Source organism: Acanthisitta chloris, unplaced genomic scaffold, assembly GCF_000695815.1.
Source record: "Acanthisitta chloris isolate BGI_N310 unplaced genomic scaffold, ASM69581v1 scaffold14828, whole genome shotgun sequence".
Classification (NCBI taxonomy): domain Eukaryota; kingdom Metazoa; phylum Chordata; class Aves; order Passeriformes; family Acanthisittidae; genus Acanthisitta; species Acanthisitta chloris.
The window spans coordinates 35,138-52,937 of NW_008686592.1; the positions used below are offsets into that span (position 1 = coordinate 35,138).

Genomic DNA, 17,800 nt, shown 5'->3' on the forward strand with positions numbered 1-17,800 from the left:
AGGGTTTTAAAAAGAAAAGATGGTGCATATCTATATTTGCTTCTTTTTGAGTTGAAATAGCCGAAAAATTATTATGATTTTTGAACTAGTTATAATCTCAATGTCAGTTCTAAGATGTAGAGAAGTTCAGTGTTTTCTACAGGGTATGCATGTTCCAATTTCAACTTTAAACAGATATTTAAAACCTGCTCACTTGGTAGTACATATTTATTTATGCCTAGAATCTTCTCATATTTCAACTAAACCACATTTGTCATACTATCTAGGAGAATATTCTGGAAACTGACTTGTGTTAACAGTGCAAAATTTTGACGAACTAGGAGGACAAAATCCAGAAATTACTGAAACACACAGCAGGAGACATTGAATTTTAGTGCCTTTTAAAAACAGATGTTTCCAAAAGCTTGTAAGCAGTCTTTATAATTCTGGATTAAATACTGCCATAACACATTTACATATGTAAATCAAATTATGAATTGCATTTTCAACAGCTTTTCATAGGCATGAGGTAAAATATATGCATAAAATTTGATCGTTTCAGGGCTGTGATGCTTAATCCTTTCTGCTAAGTTCTGATCGCTTGTGTATGTTAATTAAGAAATGTTAATATGGGAAATAAAAAGACAGAATGCCTTGAGATACTGCACATGCACATTTATCTTTACATGTAGCAGTATCAGTTATTTTAAAACACACATAAAAATGCATCATGTAATGTTTTCCTATGTGTACTGAGGAGCTGTAAAAGTCCGTAGAATAAATAGAAAATGTGACAGATGAACTGGGAGATCAAAGGTTAGGAATATTGTAACTGTAAACAGATAACACCTTAACACATACCTGGGAAAATCAGTTCTCACATGCACTTTGTTTCTCTTTGCAGATGTGGATGAATGTGAACAACATCCATGTGGAAATGGAACCTGTAAAAACACAGTGGGATCATATAACTGCCTGTGTTATCCAGGATTTGAATTAGCTCGTAATAATGATTGTGTGGGTAAGGGATGTGATCCAGGCTTGTTATTTTCATTGCTGCTGGCTTGGTGTGCCAAGAAAGATGGTATATAGCTAAAGAGAAAACATGTCAGGGTGTGAAGAAAGTAACTTGAGTGCAGTAACTTCTACTGTTACCAGCGCTAGAGGTTGATCATTTTTTAAACTAAGTAAAAGTATTTTTTACAGGGCAACTTGAGATAATACAAACTCTCAGTCTGAACTTTTCAGTTCATTGATGTTTTAATGCAAGTCTGGCCTCCATTAACTTTCCTGGGTAATTCAGCACGTCTTTACTGGCACAGCCCATAGGCACCACTTGCAGTAAGCACTTGTTATATCACACCAACAATGCTTCCTCATGACTTTAAAGCTTATTTCACCATTTTACTTGACACTTGCACACAGTGTGAAAGAGGAACCACACTAGCAGTAAGAAAGCTAGTACAACTAATCTACCAGACATGTTCTCCTAAGGCAAGCAGAGCTATGCAGAGCTGATACAGGCATTGCTATTTCCTCTTTCCTAAAGCAGGAGACACCAGAATATCTGAGGAGTTTGGACCATTTAAATTCCTGGATACTTCTGATAAAGCAACTAAAATCTTCCTGGGCTGAAGAACAGGCTCAAAAGCATCTGGGAATCCTCTCCCTTGTGCAGAGCATAAGCAAAAAAGGAGGAGGGCTTTACATTCCTTTCTCCTACAGAAAAAAAGACAGAACAAAGTCTGCTTGTTCCTTTCTGGTTCAGGAGAGAACTAAAACATTTTTTAAAAGTATTTGAAATTATCTTCTTGTCCAGAAAAGAGGACAAGGAGATTAAAAGCAGATTCGGTAAGAGGAGTCTGCTGCCAAGGAAGGGCACTATTTGCCAAGGAGGTTCTTTGCTTTGGCAATATATCTGCCAGCCTACTGCCTGGAGCATCCAACACCTCTGCTCCAGACTGTCTTCAGGGAGGCCAAGGAGCCCAGTCTGACTCAGAGACCAACACTCTTGACAGCTTGGAGAGTCTCAGGGCTTTCTTGCACACTGTCCTAGTCATTCAAAGGCAACTTAGCCCATCCTGCTATAGTACTTTGGAGGTATTCCTGCTTGTAGAACTGTAAGACAGAAGAAACGCACTATGGAATAAGGTAGTAACACAGACATGGCTATACTGGCTGAAGCAGAAAGTACATCTTCCTCAGGAGCTTGTACTTAGTGCCTCTGACCAAGACTAAAACCTCTTCAGTAAAGCTGATGTTAGTCTTCATCATTCAAATTCAAGTGTTGTAAAGCAGCAAAGTGTAAGTTCTTCTTACACCAAGATGCCTATCCAAGCTCCTTTTCATTTCTCCTGACACTTTCTCATCTGTATTTTTCCTGTAAGCCTGCATTATTAAAGTAACCCTACCAAATAATGAGCATTTCCAAACCTTATTTTCAGAACTGTTGTGAAAGAGAAAATCATTCTGTGGAAAGCAAATTAAATTGTCCAAAACTTAAAAATGGCAGGCCAGGTTTTAGGAGGAAACTCCAGTTCATATAAATTCAGATAAAATCCAGAACACTCTATCCAATATTTTATTTTCTGTTTGTGGACTTGGTATCATACAGTCACTTGGCAGTAATTGGTCTCCAGATGCAGTAAATGAGGTAATGCTACAAGTCTTAAAATTATAATACCCTGTGAAAAAAAGAGTGTTGTTTAAATAGAACATACACCTTAATGCTCTCAAGTGAGACTTGCTTTCCACTGCTGCCAGCTGTTCCTTTGTTGCTGCAAAATCTGCATTTTCCACAAAAATATTTATTACAACTTAAGTACGTTTGTAACACACTGTGTATACTGTGCTGGGACTCAATTCTCGTTTCTGGGCTTTTATTTCCTCTTTTTTACAGATATTGATGAGTGTAGTTCCTTTTTTGGTCAGGTGTGCAGAAACGGACGGTGCTTCAATGAAATTGGTTCCTTCAAATGTTTATGTAATGAAGGATATGAACTTACTCTAGATGGCAAGAATTGCATTGGTATGTATGACATCACACGACGATGTTAAAAGTACTGATGAGCTGAAATAAACTATGAGCTCCCATCTCTGGGAGATGTTAGAGTTATTAGTCTGAACTTAAGTACAAAAAGGAAAGATAGTGACGTAAGTGAAAACACAGAACTAACAGTTTTTGGAGTAGCTGTTGTTCTTCAAGGAATTAATCGCCTTAGAAAAAAAATTAGTAAAGAATCCTACAGTATTTTTCTTGAATGATCCTGTTTTGTTACCATGAGAATTACAAGATTTTAAACCCTTCTTAATTCCATCTACTCTTCCAAGATACTAACGAGTGTGTGGCACTGCCTGGTTCGTGCTCTCCTGGTACCTGCCAGAATTTGGAAGGATCATTCCGATGCATCTGTCCACCAGGATATGAAGTGAAAACTGAAAGTTGTATTGGTAAGGCAAGTTGTAACTGTTGGTTCTGCACAATGTAAGAGTAGAAAAAGGAACTGGTTCTAATTTGATGGAAAGCAGTTGTACACCCTCCTGTTTGTGAGTGTTTCCTGACTTAAAGTCATGGTGACTCATGGTGACAGGGAACAAGTGAGTATGAAAAGTCTTCAGAAAGGGGTTTAAAAAGTGGGAGGCAAAATGCTTTGTACTGTGTTGGACTATATTTTGAATATTGAGTTCTTCATTAATTCAAACAAAAATACTTTTTTTAAAACATAATTCACTAAACTAGCCAACCTGTGCACTGGATTTATACAATGCTTACAGAAGGTAAATCAATGGCAATCAATGGACAAACTAAGCACCTGGTTTTAGAGGGCTATGAACTTTAAAATCTTGATAAAATTATGGAACTTATGAGAACAATCAATTAAATTGGTTTATTTTGGCAATTGTTTTCTGGTTCTGTGTTTTATATAATGCCTCTCAAGTGCTGAGATTCACAGGAGGAACGAGAGGACACAGTAGACCTTTCTTCAGTTTGTATGTTCTGGTTTGTTCATAGAGGTCTCAATTAAAGCCTCCAATGTCATTCAGGAACTGAATGTCACAACGTGAGTGAAGATTTGGTGTGGCAGAGAATAAAAAATAAATCTAAGTTACAATTTCCTTTTCCAGCAGAGCAAAGCGCAGGACTAGTGTGAATTTATTGGGCGTTTAAATTAACCGTGTGGGCACCTGGCAAGGAAGGTGCACACAACTAGGTGAGGTAGCTAAGCTAAAAGCCTTAGGTGTCTGTCTGGTCAGAGAATAGAGTAAGCACCTGTCTCTCCACTGTGACTCTATTAAGAAACCTGTATTTCGTCTTAAATGACTGAAGTTATCTGGGTGTGAAACCCCAGACACATATTCATCCCAGTAACTCCCAGTTAATGTGTAGCTTGTCCTTGTGTGGACTGAAGAAAAAACTGGAAAGGATGTAAAGATTTGACATAGAGCCACTTAATCTGTATGGCTGCAGGAACTGGATCACAGGAACCACTTTGAGTTTTTGTCTTGAACAATAGGATTCATTTTCTAAGCCTCTCATATCATGCCACCACGTTCCATTTGCCTGCCAACTTCATGGTTTCTTTTGGCAGCTGCTGCTTCCATGTGAGCAATTATGTTTGAGATATATTCAAATCACCTACAGTTGTAAAGTCATAAATGTAAAAAATGAAAGCTTTCAGTTTTCCAGGAATATTACTGTTTATGGCCACTTGAGTACCCTCTCAGAAGCTCTTGATATTTTTGACAGCATCAGTGACTGCCAAACAGATTTTTGCCCATACTGAATAAAAGGGACTTAATTACATTCTTTTTCTTCATGCTGCCATGTGTCCAGAACGTTTGCAGCTGCAGCTCCTAGCAAATGCCTAGGAGATCACGTGTGATTGTACTAATACTTAGATTAATATTATGACAGCTCTTGCAACATATGTTCCCCATTACTTTCCATTGCTGTTTTATGCAAACACCTTTATAGGAATTCATTACTTCTGTCTGTAATGTAAAGGTTGGCAATGGCTAGATTACTTTTTGAGCTCAGGGTGATTATATGCAGGAGAAACCAAAATGAATGGGGCCACAGAAAAATTCTTACTTTTCACCTACTCATATATTTCTTTCAATTTTATCAGAATAAAGGGGAAAGATGTTTATGCCCACAGCCTGGCTAGTCACCTGTTCATCATGGCCACAGAAAGAGTTTCTTCCACTAGCCTGAAGCCATTCATTACAGTAATAATCAGTACTTCAAGGAGCAATTTGCCATCCCATTAATGCAGCTCAGTTACTGAGCTTTGTATATTAACACCTATCACATCAATTGGGAAATTAATTACCATTTTCATTGAAATAAGATGATTTAATGCTCCACATACTAAGAGAGTGTCGATGGGAAGCTACGGCAAAGTTCAGTCATATGGCAGACTATGCTGCAGTGGTTTGTCTGTAGAGAACCCAATAAACATGAGCAAAAATGGCACTGCAGCTCTGTGACTCAACATCCATGAAGCTTACTCAGATGGAGAGTCCCTGCTCCTGCCTACAATTTGACTAAGACCAATATGGATATTATTGTAGAAACCTTATAGATCCATAGGTCTTTGTGACAGTTCTTTCAATATTCCTACTGAAAGACTCAGGAGGGATTGTACTTTGAAGATTATTAAAATGCATTTCAGAATTTATTAAATCATAGTTGCTTTTAAAATTTGCCTTACCAAGGAAGCTTATGTCTGTATGTCTGTCAGTACTTGCAGAATAGAATAAGTTGAAATGTAATCTTGAATAATAGTTAGGAAAAGTCAAAGGTCTCTTAATGTGGATATGCAGCCTGGTACTGTTTGAGCTGCAGAATTTTACAGGCACTTGATGTTTATATTAAGTACTTGTATTTTGGCTTAAGCTTTTAATAATTATTTAATATATTATTTAACACTATTTCAAAAGATTAAATCTCACTGTTTTCAAATGGTCATAGCAATATATTCTAATAGCAATATATTCTAAATTATGCAATTGCACAGGAACAGATTTTAAGTAGCACAACAAAAGTGGCAGTGAAAGGCTGCAAAACATTAATTTGAGTATGTAAATATAATCACAGGTCGCCCTCTACTAATAATTAGCTATAGTTTCAGTTCCAGAATCTGTCAGTCAGCATGAACAAAGCACACCTTTAATTTTAAAAAATCCCCAACATAGGGATTGTAAAAAATCCACCTTGGGATGTTTTATGTTTGCAAAAAAATATTGTTCTTACCAGAAATATATCCTGAAAGCATTGATTTAATGTTCCTATTATAAATATGGTGAAGAACAGAGGATGGTATTTGGAAAGGAAGGTACATCCCAGTAAAAAGCTCTAATTTGAAAGAGCCTGTGGTAGGGTCAGGCTGCTTTTATCTCTTGGGTACTTTATTGGAAGCTGCTGAAGTTAAATAGAAAAATAAAAAGTCCTTCTTAACCAAGAAATTCACAGCCAGTAGCATTATGGTGAACTTTTCTCCATTACTTTACAGATATTAATGAGTGTAATGAGGATCCCAACATCTGCCTCTTTGGGTCTTGTACGAACACTCCAGGGGGTTTCCAGTGCATCTGTCCTACTGGTTTTGTGCTGTCTGATAATGGACGGAGGTGTTTTGGTAAGTTAATGACTAAGGAATGTAATAACTTATTCCCACCAACAACAGATACTCTGTAGAAGTCCCTTCCAAATTATGCCCTTATGAGGATTGCAAAGTGCTTTCAAAATAGTCTGAAAAATACAGGCCTTACATTATTCCTTTCAGGGTCAGTCAGTCATCATCTGACCAGATAGGAGGTGCAATCTCCATGTAATTGTATTCTCTTTCTTTAGATACTCGTCAGAGCTTCTGCTTCACTAACTTTGAGAATGGGAAATGCTCACTGCCAAAGGCTTTCAACACCACAAAGGCAAAGTGTTGCTGCAGTAAAATGCCAGGAGAAGGATGGGGTGATCCTTGTGAGCTCTGTCCAAAGGAAGAAGAAGGTACACATGGAGATTTAAAATTTTTAGGTGGGAGAAAAGCAAGAGCACATTGCTGTCATACCTTTTGGTCATTAGAAAGAGAGATCTTTTTGGCATTCACTCTTAATGGCCTTGTCTAGAACAATTTTCAGGTCAGCCAAAGGAATAACAATAACTAGGAGAAACCACAGAAAAAGAGAAATACTGTGTTGTTGGTTTTATTCTGTAGAGAACTGAACTAGTGTCCTACATCTGTAGATCTAGTCTGCTTTAGGCAAAAAAGAAGAGCAAAATCAGGCAGTGCCAAGAATCCCTGAAGTAATCAAGAGTCTTCAGTTCTTGGGTTTCTCCAAGTACGGGAAAGGGAGAGCACCAAGCACATGAACAAAGAAGCTCAAGAAGTGCTAGTGCTGCTTCACCAATCTGGAGACAGTGTTACATTTGCATCTGGCAAGAGTTTAATATCAGTTGATATAGAATTTTTTTGGATGGCTTTAATGATCTGTCATGGTTCTCTCTCTCACTTGCTCTTTTTTTAAAAAAAGTTGCTTTTCAGGACCTGTGTCCATATGGCCATGGAACTATTCCTGGGATCGATGATACTCGTGAAGGTAGGTATTCTTTTTTTCTGACAATGAAAAACTGTGTATTTGTACTTAAAACTAGACTTAGATGTTATAGTATGTGACAGTTTACCCCTTACAGCTGCAGGTCACAAGAGGCTGACCATGTGGAATGATAATTAAAAAAAACCTTTGAAATTGCATAGCTCAAGAAAAACAGAATAGGGGGATGAGTTGTTTTAAAGACTTATACAGAAATGCATCAGCTAAGTGGTTACTAATATCTTCCTGCTTTTCAGATGTCAATGAATGCCTTGAAAGCCCAGGAATTTGCTCCAATGGTCACTGCATCAACACTGATGGATCATTCCGCTGTGAGTGCCCCATGGGATACAACTTGGATTTCACTGGAGTACATTGCATTGGTGTGTACTGCTACAAGAAATGTAACACTTGAATTCAAAACACAGTTTGAAATGTGTCCCAGTTCTCTTCACTTTGCATTTATTCATTATGCACAGATACTGATGAATGTTCAATTGGCAACCCATGTGGAAATGGGACGTGCACTAATGTGGTTGGAAGTTTTGAGTGCAACTGTCATGAAGGATTTGAGCCAGGCCCAATGATGAATTGTGAAGGTAACTTATCCTCTTTATTTTTCCTTCCTTCAGTATTCAAATTACTTTTTTAACTAGGTCTTTGCTGCTGTAATAACTAGGAGGAAATTAAGCTTCTGTGCTTGAAAAATGTCATTGAAAAAGAAGTCCTGAATTGACTTAAACATTTCCCAAACTGCATGTTGTGGCATGTTACATTATTCAGCTGTTTGTTGGAATGGATGGGAGAGAAGTAACTGTTGAGCCCCCGGAATATCCTCATGAGTGTTACAGCTAACCATGGCTAAAGTGCCTGAATTTGCAGGGTTTTTCATCATAACTGAGGCAGAGCAGTTATGAACTGACCCACTTGGCACAGCTTTAGGAACAAATGAGTTATACTGACTGTGACAAACTGAAGTTAGACCATTGGTCCATCTGGTCCATTAATTCATTACTCACAGCTGAAATGCTAATTTAGCATGTAAGCATGGCTTAACAACTTCTGCAGTTCACCCCTCTAATGCAAGAGTTGAGGATACAGGAAATATGATGTAAACTGTGGGATGCACCCCAGCAGAGTGGATTTAGTATCTGCTGTTGTCTGTTGTCCAAGAATCTGTCCAGTACAGTCTGAATCTGTTGACCCCAATTTGTGACAGCAAGATCCAGAGTGTTCCTCTTCTCACTACTTAGAGAAGTATTTTCTTTCATCTGTCTTAAACTAATCGCTTGCTAGTTTCATTGAGTACCTCTTATTTGTCACGGTGTGTGAATTGTGTACAACCATTCTGCTCTCGTTAGATGCTGATCAGGATGTTCCTTACAAATTTAGCATTTTATGATTCATATTTTGCTTTCTGAAGAAAAAAATGGTACTTTTTTAGAGTTTGAAAGATTATAAATTATAATACTATAAAAATCTGAAATAGGCCTGTCCCAACTTCTCGTCCTAAGCTTAAGTACTTCGCACAAGCCTATTTTAGATTTTTATTGTATGATCATTTAAAAAGTATTTTGTATTTACTCCTTAAATACTGGCATAATTGAGCTTAGAATTATTTTAAGCAGAGCATTGTTCAATTTTCTCTAGTTACTCAAAACCAAACGTCTGTAAATTTCTGGTTTGAATTACTACATTTCTGATCATCTTGGCTGATAAGAGAAGCACAGGAACAATAAAACCTTCTTGTTGATTGTTTTAAAACTAAGTAGGAAATGATTGTTTTGTTTCTTTCTGTTCAGATATAAATGAATGTGCTCAGAATCCCTTGCTGTGTGCTTTTCGTTGTATTAACACCTATGGTTTTTATGAGTGCACTTGTCCAGTTGGCTATGAACTAAGAGAGGACCAAAAGATGTGCAAAGGTAATGACCAACATATAAACCTTTCCCCATGCTCCATCACCCTGTACTGGCCAAAGCATAATCCAGATATTCTTGTGCATCTTACATTCATCCTCTCAGTGGAATGTGGCAAACAGCCCAGCAGATGATTTACTCTTTCAGAGCTCACGTCAGAGCAGTATCTTGTGTTTTGATCATCAAGTATACCCCTTGATGGTGTTGTAAAGCCAACAAAGTCACAGTGGTGAAGTTCATCTTTAACATGACAAGATGCTACGTTTCACAAATATTAATACAACTGCAAATAAGCATAACTCTTAGATTCTTCTTCTGTGTTTGTTAGTTAGAAAAGCCTTTTTTTCTTGAGAAACTGCTAGTTTTCTTCAGTAATTGAAGCTACTGGAAGTTCCAACACAGAGTATGTAATTTTTTCCAGATCTAGATGAGTGTGCTGAAGGTCTCCATGACTGTGAATCAAGAGGCATGATTTGCAAAAATCTGATTGGCACCTACATGTGCATTTGTCCTCCTGGAATGACCCAGAGACCTGATGGAGAAGGATGCACAGGTAAAGCATAGCAAGGGAAGAAAACATCCACTGAAATGTGTACAAGCAAGCAAATAAAAATTATATGTATAAAATAAACTAGAAAATACCAATTCATAAATGACACTTAAGAGAACTAATGATACCCAACATCTTAAACCTTTTGTTTCAAGGTTGGAGCCTTATCTGGAAGTAGTTTTAAATGACTAATAAGGACTCCAGAAGAAAAAGTCCTTTGTTGTACAACTGAATTTGAAAGTTTGACAGACATTAAAAAAATTAAATTGCCAAACAAGTGAGACCTCATTTGATGAGTAGGAGGCAAAATGATCACAAATAAAAAGTTGTTTCTTTTAGCATTGATATAAATAATGTGGCACTTCTTTAAAGAGTTAACACTGTAAGATTCTGAAACAACCTATAAATGCCATGAAGGGCAAAAGATGTGGAGACTGACATAGTTGAAAATAATTACCCATCCTGTAAATAAGAAAATAACTTTCCTCCATCATTTTCTCAAATAGCTACATGTTAGCTAATTATAATTTCTCCTGGTATGTTAAAAAAAAAAAGAGACCATTCCAAAGTTCTCTGTGGACAGAGGTAGCTGAGGCTACCATTGGCTCAGAGGAAAAAAAAAAGGATAAATCAAACATCCATCTTAGTGAAACTTTAAAAGGAAGTATTTTAATGCAATGTTCCTTCTGTAAGAGAATGAATACTCTCTTTTTCATGGAAAATAATCTGCATAACAAGAATTTTGATCTATTTTTAATTGTAATTCTGCCTTTAAATCACCTGATGTTTTTCTGAGGTTTTATTTTAAGAATCTAGAAAGATGTGTAATTGCTTACAGCATCTCTGCCATTAACTGTGGAAGAGAATACATGAAGATTGTAAACTGAGGGAAATAATATGTAGACCAAAATGGGGCTTATGCAGGAGAGGTCAGATGTGTTCAGAAACTCTTAATGATAACAGAGTGAAAATTTATTGCTCAATTCATTCAAATATTCCAATTTTGTTTAAATGTTTCTTGCCAGGTAAATGTTACGACTAGACCTTGCTCTAACAGTGCAAGTGTTTTCTACTCCTTGTTAAAAGTTGTGCAGCACAGAGCATTAAAGCTTTCATCCTAGGGTGCAGCACAGAAGGAATGAAATATGAAAGTGTTAGTAGGGAAGTCCTTAAGGAGTAGAACAGGATAATCTTGCTAGGAAAGTCCTTTCCAGACTTAATGGGTTGTTGATTTTTCCACTTCTTGGAAGAGTTTTGCAAGTATCACCACAGAATAATTTACATGTAATAGGAGTCTGATACACTTTCTTGTAACAGTTTTTTTATTGTTGTTGTTACATTTTTGTGAAGATGAAAACGAGTGCCGCTCCAAGCCAGGTGTCTGTGAAAATGGTCGTTGTGTCAACGTCATTGGGAGCTACCGATGTGAATGCAATGAAGGATTCCTGTCAGGTCCATCAGGCACTGAGTGTCTGGGTAAATGCCTCTTTCATATACATTTCATCTTGCATTAAAGTGCAAAGGGTGCAGAGAGTACATTAGCTCACATGTCTATGGAAATTACATAATGATACTTCGTAATTAAACAAACAAGGGAGCTGCAGAGGGACTCTTCGTTAGAAGCTGCAGGGACAGGACAAAGGGCAATGGGCACAGATTGAGAGGGGGGAAATTTAGATTAGATATTAGGAAAAAGCTTTTTCTGTGAGGGTGGTGAGACACTGTCCCAGGTTGCCCAGGGAGGCTGTGGCTGCCCCAACCCTGGCAGTGTTCACAGCCAGGTTGGATGGAGCCTTGAGCAACCTGCTCCGGTGGGAGGTGTCCCTGCCCTGGGCAGGGGTTGGGTCTGGATGATCTCTAAGGTCCATTCCACCCCCTAAAATTCTCTGATAGTAAATAATGATAGGAATGAAGAGCACCTTGAGAGTATCATCTGAGTCCAATAATCAGAGGCCTCACATAGAAGTGCCTTAATTCTATAGGACATAACTATAGGTATTTTTAAAGAAGAAGGGGAATTTATTTGCCTTGAAATAAATCAAAAACTGGGATGCAGAGTAAAATTGAGTGTTTGCACATTCAGAACATGATCTTAATCACAGAATCATTAAGGCTGGACAAGACCTGAGATCATAGAATCCAACCTATGACCAAACACCATCATGTCAACTAGACCATGGCACTAAGTATCACATCTAGTCTCTCCTTAAACATCTCCAGGGATGGTGACTCCACCACCTCCCTGGGCAGCACATTACAGTGTCTAAAAGCACTACAACACTGTAGCTAGGTGCATGAATATGATTTCACCAGAAAATCTCAAGACATATTAAAAAGTTTTGAGGCAGGCCTGCAGATTAAATGCTGATTGAAGCATTTTCTGTTCATCAACCTGTGTTTCCCCTTCAATACATTCAGGCTTGTTATTTGCACTATAAAATTCATCGTTGCCTTTTTGGAAGTCAAACTGACCTGTGAAACATCACTTTTTCATGGTCAATGCTCAAGTGTAGATATTTCCAAGTGCTTTGCAATACTGAAATGGTAAGAGTACTTATTAATATTCTTGCCTCAGAAATGTCTGCAAATTGTCTTGTGTAAGTACTATAAAACAAGCTCCCTGTGAATTGTCATCAGTAGTGTGCTGACTTCATGGCAAAGCAGTAACACTGAAGTGCAGAGTATTTCCTAAGGATTGAGACCAGATGGGAAGAGAATGTTGCAGTCTGTTAACCCCAGACCGTCCTTAATGCCAAGGAAATACCCTGTTTGGAGGCCATTATTGCTTTCCTATATTTAATAAGTAATTTTCTTATTATTTTCTGATAACTGTGCTTTGGGAAGATTTGCTCATTGCTGCTTTTCCTTTAGGGTGTCCTGGGTTAGAAATTACAATGAAAACTGAGTCTGGCAGAAACTTAGTATTCCTTCAGAATTGAAGCACAAACATTAGGTCATAGATTACATTGTTTTAAATACATTGTGCAAACCTTTATATTCTGTTCACATTAACATTTACTCCACGACTCAAACTAGGGACAGAGCTTTATACATTCTTTGGGTCATAATGTGCATAAAGACTTGCACAATGTACCTGTTTAGGAGAACAGAAATCTGCTGAGTCTTGCAAATTACTGCAGCAAACATCCTGTCTCACACAGCTGACACTTTCAATGAGGTTGGTTTTATTTGATGTAAACAGTTAAGTCACCTGGCACACAAATTAAATTTTGCCTAAAGCCAAAGGTTGCCTTTCACCTGAATTCATGTAAGAAATGTAGAGGTTCAGCTCCTCATACTTATAAAAGAGGTCAGCTGAGTGTTGATACATCCACACGTTCTGAGGGATAAGAGAATCTTCTAGCTTTAAGAGCAGAAGAGTATTCATTTAAAAAACACAAGAATTCTCAGACCATAATTGACAGTGTTTCCATTTAATTAATAAATAAGACAGGTGACACAGCCTAGTCAGGAGATATCATCTCTGCAAGATTTGGAGTTTCCATTAACACTGGAAACTGGGATCTCTGCTCTCCTCAGCTGCCTGTTTGAAGGAAACTTGTAGGAGCTCCATGACTTTTGAGCTTTGCTCCCCTTTCATTATTGACAGGTATGAACCAAAATGTTTAAAAATTAAAATAGAATTAGGGCCAGGCCAATAGTAAGGCCATGAAATGTTTTATTTTCCCCAGCATAAACTAGAAATACCACTGAGAAAGTACCGAGTTGCACAGACACTTGTAAGTGATAAGGATTTTGTTTTTCAAACCACGCCAGGATAATTATAGATGATCAGACATGTTATTTTGGGCATTAAAGCAAACAAACAGAACAAACCTCTAACTCCACTACAACTGGGACTATGCAGCTTAAGTGGAAGCTCAGTTTGGCCCAGAGCCTGTTTGACTATCAAGCAAGCTCACCAGATATGCCCCAGGGTACAATGTTTCTGCAAGTAAAACTCCTGTCCAGCTCATACAGGTACTGAACATTAGGAATGTGTTGAATATATTTGGGATGGCAGCATGTTATCAGAACATACAACAAATCTGAAAGGCAGACTTTGTGGTAGCTGATAATCTTCTGGGCTTGCATGTGTTGACAGAGAGCCAGAGCAATGCATCAGATGCTTAATGGATCAGATGTTTATCTCCTTCTCTTTGTTAATCTCTCTCCTTCTTCCTTACAGATAATCGCCAAGGGTTTTGCTTTGCTGAGGTGTTGCAGACAATGTGTCAGATGGCTTCAAGCAGCCAGAATCTTGTCACTAGGTCTGAGTGCTGCTGCAATGGAGGCAGGGGCTGGGGCAACCAGTGCAAGCTCTGTCCTCTCCCTGGAACCGCCCAGTATAAGAAGCTCTGTCCACATGGACCAGGCTATACTACAGATGGAAGAGGTATTTGCAGGGATGAAAAGAGGCACAAAAAAGGGGAAAAGAATATGCTCATATGTTTAAGGAAATGCAGGGACTCTTTTTGAAGTTCCTTTGAAGAATTTCCTGTTAAACAACAGAGTTTGGTTTTGCAAATGCTGCTGAGAGACCAGAAATTAAAAACACATTTAAACAGTAGCTGCAACCAGAACAGCTGTGCAGGATGGGGATCTAAAACAGGAGGTACGAACCAGTAACTAAAAGCTAGAAATGCTCCCAAAGCTTTTGTATGCCGAAGAGTTGCATACATGGCAAAGGCAGCAACAGTTGTTCTAACAATGATCTCACAATTCTTTGCATTGTGGAGCTATTTCCACACAGGAAGTAGAAGACAATGTATACTTTTAAATAGTGGTGAAAATTTTTGGCTGTGTAAGTGGTCATAAGAAAATTCACTTCTATGGGGTGAGCAAACCTGGAACCTGAGTACCCATTGAAACAGCAGGAAGGTTTTGAAGCAAAGAACAGTAATCAAAGTTTAAAGGATGTCTGACTTTGAATTCAGATCCATTTTCAAAGAGCTAGAAGGGATGAAGTTCCTATCAGAAGCATGGTGATGAGAAACTTCAAAAATGGATGAGAGGTCAAATATAAACTGAGGGATGACATTTAGTGTTTTCTGTACAGATATTGATGAATGTAAGGTCATGTCAAACCTGTGCAGAAATGGACAGTGTATTAACACTATGGGCTCCTTCCGCTGCTTCTGCACATCTGGCTATACCACTGACATAAGTGGCACATCTTGTAATGGTAAGATTCAGCATCTTAATCATCAGTTATTTTTCAGTTGTAGCATAATGACGTATCAACCTCTGTAAACCTTCTTAGCAAACCATTTTTTTTCTCTTTATATCTTTTATGCCATTTCTGTCTTATTTTTACTAATATGCACTTCTATTTTTGTATTTCATTTGGGGAAATCAACAAAAAAGCTCTACTGGCAATATTCCTGCAACAGAATGATCATTAAAAATTGTTTCAGCTGTATAATGACTTTAAATGGCAAACCAAATCATTCCTTCTTGATCTACATTTTCCCACTTCTTTTTTGATTAACACTTACAAATATACCATAGTATGCCAAAAAATAAACACTTCTTCCTTAGATGAGAATAGTAATGCCACTGTCAACTCTAGTGTATTACTCTTTCAAGACAGTCAAGTTGTCATGGTAATGGCAACCCCAAATGAACTCCACAGCAACATATTCACAGAGGAAGGAATAGAAACTCTGAACAAATGTGAACCATTTATCTGCAAACATTTTTCTCTTAAACTCAGTGCTTTTCAGAAAACTTTCTTCAGTCAAAGAAATGAGTACAAGAGATACTTAATGTTTTCTCTCTTCAGACATTGATGAGTGCTCCCAGTCTCCTAAACCATGCAATTTTATCTGCAAGAACTCAGAAGGGAGCTATCAGTGCTCGTGCCCTCGGGGCTATGTTCTTCAGGAAGATGGAAAGACATGTAAAGGTAAAGAACTTTATACACACTAACTTGTAATTGTGTTGCAGCTTGACTTAAAAGGAAACAGTTTTGAAGTGTGGTATTTTTATCAGATTAGACTAAATGCGCCTCTTTTTTGGCTGACTTTTCTTAAGACAACATCTTACTTTCAGATCTTGATGAATGTCAAACCAAACAACACAATTGTCAGTTTCTCTGTGTCAACACCCTTGGAGGCTTCACGTGCAAATGTCCACCTGGTTTTACACAGCATCATACAGCTTGTATTGGTAAGAAGACTGTGAGTTTTCTATCATTAGTTTTTCTGTAAGAACAACATTCTCAATTCTCAGTCATTTCTTTTGCTCTTTATACAGAGCAATAGTGTCAGAAAACAGATTGTGAAAAGTAACAATTATAGCTAAAGTTTGTTCACTACTTGTGTTTTCTTGGTTAGTAAACAGTTGTACATATTTAATACATGTTATTATGTTCTAAGTATAACCACATGGAGACAAAGGGGTGAATTATTAAAATCTCATTTAAAATGTAGTTAACCAAAACCAGATTGCATTTTCTTTTTTAATAGGTACAGATGTCTTTAGATCTTAAGCATATGTATGAATCTTGCCAACTGAAACTATTTAGTTCAGCTAGCACAGAAGAGCAACATCTTTCCAATCTCAGCAGTTACATGCCTGGTCTTTCACACTTATATCATCACTGAATTACAACTTGCACTTCCAATTTATTGATTGCTTATAGCTCTGCCTGGGTCTTCAGGTCATCTGACATTTGAAAAGTGAAAAGCTGCAAAATAAAATGTTGCACCTCTGTGGATTTCAGCCTCTTAAGAAATGTTCCATGAACATGTCTTAAATCATTCCTCAAGGTAAACTAACCTTCTTTCTCCTTTGCTTTCTCAAGATAACAATGAATGTGGTTCTCATCCATCACTTTGTGGATCAAAAGGAATCTGCCAAAACACTCCTGGAAGTTTTACCTGTGAATGTCAAAGGGGATTTTCTCTGGATTCTACTGGATTAAATTGTGAAGGTAACTAGTAACAGTCTAATTTTTATATAGTGCAAATCCTTACTGCAGTGTCCAGTGAATCATTTGATGTCAAAGACAAAACAGAGCTCCAGCCATAGGAAAAGTTAATTGCCAAAAAAATCAGTAAGTCCTTGTGCAAGTTTAAACATAAGCATCTGTAAGAACATGCTGCCTGGGGAATTTTAACACAAATTAGAATAAAAGGTGACTTTTTAGCTGAACTCTTGAAGAGTTGTTTTCAGGCTGCCATTTCAAACTCATATAAGTTTATGTCCCTAAAACCTAGTAGTTCCTTCCTTTCATTTTTGTCTTCATATGTCTAAACAGAATCTCTCTGTGATCTTTGTTTCAGCTATTTGTAAGTGTTCACCTGAGGGTATCTAAGATTAGATTCTAAACTCTGTGCTCTTAAGTCTCCTACCTTAGAGATGCACATTCAGAAGGCTAATTCATTGCAGTTTGAATGCAAGTTATATCCATGAGGTTCATCTTTCTCTGTTGGCCCAAGAGGAAGCCCCAGTCAGGAGATGTCTATCAGAGAGCTCCAGACTCCTCAGTGGGTCTCAGGTACTGAGCAAAGAAGGAAATAAAAGGCAGTACTAGGCCATCTGGCTGCTGAGAACTGGAAATGCAGGGGTAAACCTTCAGAAATTTATGACATCTCAAGGTATCAGCTACTCTAATACAGCATTCAAAACTGGAATTGATATTTAGAGCCTGCTATTAGAACAGCAGTGCAGAACATAAGCAGCTAGAAGTTTAAGAAAGACTTATCTCCTGTCAGATTACTTTGTTCTCATAAAGTGTATGAGAACACCTTTG

At 37.7% G+C, this 17,800-nt stretch overlaps 1 protein-coding gene across 1 annotated transcript in view; it reads left to right on the forward strand.

Annotated features, from left to right (window-relative positions):
• The window catches only part of LOC103807501 (fibrillin-2), a gene marked incomplete at both ends in the record, with an annotated part of 50,615 nt that extends 33,637 nt beyond the window's left edge, over window positions 1-16,978 (forward strand). The window contains 16 exons of the mRNA XM_009080233.1: window positions 884-1,000; window positions 2,879-3,007; window positions 3,310-3,429; window positions 6,495-6,620; window positions 6,836-6,988; window positions 7,513-7,578; window positions 7,830-7,955; window positions 8,052-8,171; window positions 9,375-9,497; window positions 9,913-10,044; window positions 11,392-11,517; window positions 14,231-14,437; window positions 15,101-15,226; window positions 15,827-15,949; window positions 16,096-16,212; window positions 16,850-16,978. Of these exons, the coding sequence (XP_009078481.1) occupies window positions 884-1,000; window positions 2,879-3,007; window positions 3,310-3,429; window positions 6,495-6,620; window positions 6,836-6,988; window positions 7,513-7,578; window positions 7,830-7,955; window positions 8,052-8,171; window positions 9,375-9,497; window positions 9,913-10,044; window positions 11,392-11,517; window positions 14,231-14,437; window positions 15,101-15,226; window positions 15,827-15,949; window positions 16,096-16,212; window positions 16,850-16,978 (2,040 nt within the window). The remainder of the gene's footprint in view (window positions 1-883; window positions 1,001-2,878; window positions 3,008-3,309; window positions 3,430-6,494; window positions 6,621-6,835; window positions 6,989-7,512; window positions 7,579-7,829; window positions 7,956-8,051; window positions 8,172-9,374; window positions 9,498-9,912; window positions 10,045-11,391; window positions 11,518-14,230; window positions 14,438-15,100; window positions 15,227-15,826; window positions 15,950-16,095; window positions 16,213-16,849) is intronic.
• Window positions 16,979-17,800: the final 822 nt, after the last annotated feature.